Source organism: Coffea eugenioides, unplaced genomic scaffold (assembly GCF_003713205.1).
Source record: "Coffea eugenioides isolate CCC68of unplaced genomic scaffold, Ceug_1.0 ScVebR1_18;HRSCAF=85, whole genome shotgun sequence".
In the NCBI taxonomy this organism is placed as follows: domain Eukaryota; kingdom Viridiplantae; phylum Streptophyta; class Magnoliopsida; order Gentianales; family Rubiaceae; genus Coffea; species Coffea eugenioides.
Genome location: NW_020862338.1, coordinates 692,621 through 698,323, shown reverse-complemented (window position 1 = coordinate 698,323; position 5,703 = coordinate 692,621). Strand labels below are relative to the sequence as shown.

Sequence of the window (5,703 nt, the reverse complement as noted above, 5' to 3'; positions counted from 1 at the left end):
TCACGACCTGACCCTGAAGGTGCATTTCTTTGGGTTTAGCCGCATTCGTGAGCTTCGAAGGACATCGAAAATTTCCCTTAGATCTGCGATGAACTGCTCCTGGGTCCGACTTTTCACCAACATGTCGTCCACATAAACCTCCATGTTCCGGCCGATCTGGTCTTTGAATAGTTTATTCACCAACCTTTGGTAGGTTGCACCTGCATTCTTCAGTCCAAACGGCATGGTGACATAACAATAAGTGCCCTTTTCAATGATGAACGAGGTCTTCTCTTGATCCTCCTCATCCAGGGCTATTTGGTGATACCCCTTGAATGCATCCAGAAAACAGAAAATCTCGTATCCCGAGGTTGAGTCCAGAAGCTGATCGATCCGGGGGAGAATGTAGCAATCCTTTGGGCATGCCTTATTGAAGTCGGTGAAATCCATGCACATCCTCCAAGCTCTTTCTTCCTTCTTGACCAACACAGGATTAGCCAGCCAGGTCGGGTAATAGACCTCCTTCACGATCTTGGCCTCCAATAGCTTGCTGACCTCACTCCTAACGACCTCATTCCGTTCAGGTGCGAAGCTCCTTTTCTTCTGTTTCACAGGTCGAGCGTGAGGGTCCACGTGCAGCTTGTGAACGGCTAGCTCGGTGGGGGTTCCTAGCATGTCCTCCGCACTCCAAGCAAAGATCTCAGCGTACTCCTCTAAAAGGGATCTTAGAGAGTTTCGGGTCTGCTCATCGAGACACGTGCCGACCTTGACCGTGCGCTCAGGTCGGTCGGATCGGATGGGCTGCTCAACCAGCCCCTCATCCGTCTCTAGTCTCTCTCCTTTCTCCATTGGCTCCCAGGGCTCTAAGCAAGTAGTTTGGGCTACCAACTTCTCCTTGCCTTTGAGAGTTGCAATATAGCAGGCCCTAGCCACCTCTGGATCTCCAAGCACCTCCGCTACCCCAGTTGGAGTAGGAAACTTCATGCTGAGATGCAAGATGGAACAGATAGCCCGGAGGGCGTTCAAAGTGGGCCGTCCCAGAATCATATTGTATGATGAGGGCTCTTTCACCACCGCGAAATTTACTGGCACCGTTCGGCATTTTGGCGATACCCCCACTGTGACCCTGAGAGTTATCATCCCCTCAGGTCTTACTGGAGGGCCAGCAAAGCCGATCAATGGAGTCCGGACCGGGACGAGCTGTCCGTCATCTAGCTGCAGCTCTTTAAAGGTCTTGTAGTACAACACATCGATAGCACTGCCGTTGTCAATGTATACCTTCTTTACCTTGTAATTACAAGTGATGACCTCTATTACGATAGCTTCGTGGTTGTTGGAAGCTAAAGGCACTGCATCTTCGGGCCCGTAGATAATCTCCTCGTACATCCTTAGCCGCTTGCTCGAGCTTTCTCCGCTGGGAGGGGGACGGTTGTGCCGCCGAGCTGTATGACTATCCCCTCCCATCGGTCCTCCGGCAATGCTGTTGATCACTCCAGCCAGATTTTGAGCTTCCTGCTCGGGAGTTCGGCCGCGAGGCCCCTGAGGTCGGTCGCGGGGATAGCTCAGGTGGTCTGACTTGGGCCTCGCCCGTCGCTGGTCAACCCGTTCATCTCGTATGAACTGCCCGAGGTGGCCTCGTTTGATCAGCTTTTCAATGTCCTTTTTCAGATGACGACAATCCTCCGTATCGTGCCCCACATCTCGGTGATATGCGCAGTGCAGGCCCTGGTCCCGTCTGCTTTTGTTCCCGGCCAAGGGTCGTGGAGGTCGGGAAAGCCCTTCCTGCTCCATCACCGCAAGGACCCGAGCTCGGGGGGCCGTGAGGGAAGTCCAAGGCTTATCTCTCCCCAGGGGCCGATCTCTCGGCGGGTGGTCATAGGTATTCTTTCGTCCCTGTCGCACGTCACCCTGGTCGGTATTCCTTCGGCGTTTGTCATCCTTCTGTCTTTCTTGCGCGCTCTTCAAGCGATTGGCCTCCTCGGCATTGGCCTTCTCATGAGCTCGGTCCAGCATCTCCCGAACTGATCTGGGTGGTCTCTCCACGAGCTCAGTGTACAACTTCTGCTTCCGCAGCCCGTTGATGAAAGCAGCCAAGACCACCTTGTCTTCTCGGTCACGGAACTGGAGGGATTCGTTATTGAATCGCACCATATATTCGCGTAACGACTCCTCAGCCCTTTGCTGGATTGTCATGAGGTGAGCGGTGCTTTTAGAGAAGGCTCGCGAAGAAACGAACTGTGTTGAGAACAGTCGTGCGAGTTGGGTGAAAGACCGGATTGACCTGGGGGGAAGTCCCTGGAACCACTGCCGGGCTTTTCCTTCCAGGAACATCGGGAAGGTCTTGCATCTGACCACATCCGCGACCGTTTGCAGGTGCATCTGTGTCAAGAACACGAACAAGTGGTCCTCCGGGTCCGTAGTTGCGTCGTAAGATTTCATGTGTGAAATTTTGAACTTCGCGGGCAATGGGTAGTCCTCAATATCGAGCGCAAAGGGGGAAACAATGTGCCTGTTAGCCTCTGAGTCCAGCAGTAGGTCCAGCTCATCCTGCACCTGTTGTCGCTCTTTCAGCGGGGTGAGTTCTCCCCTTGAGAGCCTCCGGACTGGCTCCGGGTGTTCAGTTCGGGAGTTCTTGTGAGAGGGCTCTACGACCTCGACCTGCTCACGCGTGAGTTCCCGGCGCGCCCGCTTGGCCCCTGGCTTGGGACTCCCGGTTCGGGACTCTGACAGGTCCACTCCCTGGACCTTAGGTTCCTGGTCCTGATGACCTCCCGACTGCTCTTTTATGTAGTTCACGATCGCCTCGAAGGTGGGTAGGTTATCAGCCACCGTCTGAACCAGCTGTTCAGGCGGGATTCGTGAGGGCCCCGCCCCTCCTTCTCCAGGTGTTGGACCCCAAGGGGAGTTTTGGGGGCCACTTCGTTCGGTCCCCTTGGATCCGTCAGCGTTCCTCTGGGATCTAGTCCTCGGCATGATTCGCAAAGAAGAATAATGTGTTCCCACAGACGGCGCCAATTGATGCGACCGCCAAGAACGCAGTCCGAGCTGAGCTGCAGCGATCCGAGCTGGGGGGACCTGGATGCGAAGGAAAGAACGATCTGCATGGGTTCACCTGAGAAGGGAAAATACCAGAGGGACTCCAGTCCCCGGAATAACTCCGACGGTCAAGTCAGCCGTGTTTATGAGTAAGACAGCAGTAGAGGGTACTGTGAATGGCATACCTTCAGTCATCGGGTAGTGACGTATTTATAAGTTTGACCAAGTGGTGGTTTCCATGTAGGAGTCGGAGTCCCCTTAGGGTTCGGAGTCCTTCTAGGGTTTCGTATGACAACCCCTAAAGATTCGAAGGCGGCAGCCCATCAGGCCCACTTCATGGAGAAGGAGAGGTGGCGGCCACGACCCAGCTGACCTCCCTCCATTCCGAGCTGTTTCGCCCGAGCCGCCGTATCACAGCATCCGACCTGACACGTGGCTACTGGGAAATTTGCCCCACTACACAGAGGAAAGAATAAAGGGTAAGTACCTTCTAGACTTTGAAAAGTGCCCTGCACCAAGTTCACATTTGAACAATAGCAGATTATTATCAGTTTTTGTATCTCTCAACTTTGCTACGTATTTCGCAGCTTCAGAATACATAACCCGCGGATCTGTCACAACATGAACAGTTATCATCAGGACCAGGAGAAGAGTTTCCCCCCCCCACCAGAAAAAAGAAAAACCCCCACCCTAAAGGGAAAAAAAAATACCAGGAGAAGAGATTCTGCTAAATCACTCTAGATTCTCCATAATGCAAGTTAAATACAAAAAATACGGCAGTGAAGGATAATTTAAAAGAGAAGATAAAAATCCACGATTATTGCGTCAGATAAAATAAACCTTCAAATATATGACAGGTGCCGATAATTATTGAATCAAACTGTATCTTTCATGTTATCCTCTCACAGTAATGGATCCCAAGATCAGACAGGTATCTAATTGTAAGTTGTAACTCGTAAACAAAACCATGACATAAGAACATAACACAAATACTGTACTAAAGATCTGCAATAAGGCTTTCCATTGCAAGAGATAATTCCAACAACTCACAGCCATCAAGTATTTCATCCCCCCTCGCAAATTCCTCAAAAGCATGCAACAAAAGATTTCACCAGAAGAATGATTTTAATATGCAACTGACTAGCTGACTTACCATTACCTTTCTCACGAGCCTCATTTTTTTTACTTTTTCCACAATTTCTATTTTCATGCAAATAGTTTAGTTTCCAAAGGACAAATTCAAACTCTTACCTGAGTTGACCTAAATGGATGATAAGCAAGAATGGGCATTCAATAGACTTAAGATTGCTATAAGCAGCAACCAGGAAGGAGAGAAAAACATATTCTACTAATGTTTTAAGCTTAAAATTTACGAGCATGCACAATTCTGAATGTGCAAGACATAACTCTCTCGCAAGGCATATCTCAATGTCCTTGACAATTTACAGATTTAACCAAAACAAATTGCCAAAGAGCCATTAACTTCATTGTCACAAACCCCACATTCCAATTTTCAAGTAGAGACACTGTTACATGCAAGGATAATGCCATCTGTGACTGAGTTTTAATTATTTAAGCCCCCCACCGGTGTTGGGTTTTGATTATGTATGTCCTAAGACTTGAAACTAATATGTTACATTTGATGGTTCCACATACCATTCAAACCAGCAGTAACAAGAATTGCAGGATAATTTTGTGCCTTCACCTGTTCAGCAGGAGACAGACTTAGTTCAAAAGCTAGTGTAAAACAAACAGAAATCAGATAAAGAAAAGGTTACCTTAGCAGAATGAAAGACCATAAAGAAAATTATACAAGAGAAAAGGAAAAGAAAAGCAGTTTGTTACTGACATTATCAACAGGGGAATATGACTTCATATAAAAGTAAAACTCTTCTTTGCGAGGATCACCCCATTCCTGCAACGATTCAAGCGACTTTCTTAGTTCAAAAATACAAACTGCACAAACATCAAATCTCAAACTTCAAATAGAAAATGAGATCGCGCTTGATTAAAAAGTTAAAATTTTGCAATGGGAATAAAATACTAAAACAGAAGTGTTGAATAAGGTCCACGATAGACCTGATGGGAAGACAATTTTGGTGGAACTAGTTCAGGAGTTTCAGAATAAATCTCAATTGTAGCGTTACAATTATTATTACATCAAGTAAATTCCTATCCGGATACCCAGCAGAAGACGGGAAACGTCAGTCCTAGACCTAACTTATCCTAGTCATAGACTCCAAAGATCGGTTATGTACATACAAATGCAACATGTAATTGAATCAGATAAAGAATCTATACTTTCTCAAAACAGGCTCAGCAATTTGATTTGTCATACTTCCAAGATATTTACAAAAGATCTCTTTTCAATGTCAACCTCATAAAGAAGGGACATCCTTTCATAGGAAGGTAGAAAACCGGTGTAAGAAAAAACTTGCAAAGTTAAATAAAAGGATATAAGCAAGAGAGGGGTTTAAAGGACCTTCTTGTCAAGGAATAATGGAGTAAAACAAGATAGAATTTAGAGGCTTAGATTGTTTTCTAGCCTAGTTTTCAACCTAAATTAAGGAATCAGAAATGCTTAGACATGTATGACAGTCAATATATGGCTACTTTAAGCTATAGATGAACATACTGGTTCTCACACAGAGCATCATTTGGAAATTCCAGGAGACGATATCAGTTAAT

General features: G+C 47.2%; 1 protein-coding gene and 1 long non-coding RNA gene across 2 annotated transcripts; both read right to left on the bottom strand.

Annotated features, from left to right (window-relative positions):
* LOC113756010 lies at positions 1-3,210 on the bottom strand. The gene is made up of 2 exons (XM_027299836.1): positions 3,109-3,210; positions 1-3,054 (listed from the first exon to the last, which is right to left on the bottom strand). Exons 1-2 carry the CDS (start codon positions 3,208-3,210, stop codon positions 1-3), a joined length of 3,156 nt encoding a protein of 1,051 aa, XP_027155637.1.
* A 340-nt stretch (positions 3,211-3,550) lies between these two features.
* On the bottom strand, positions 3,551-4,937 carry LOC113756024. The gene is made up of 3 exons (XR_003465826.1): positions 4,865-4,937; positions 4,672-4,720; positions 3,551-3,626 (listed from the first exon to the last, which is right to left on the bottom strand). It is a non-coding gene; the product is annotated as an uncharacterized LOC113756024 (long non-coding RNA).
* Positions 4,938-5,703: the final 766 nt, after the last annotated feature.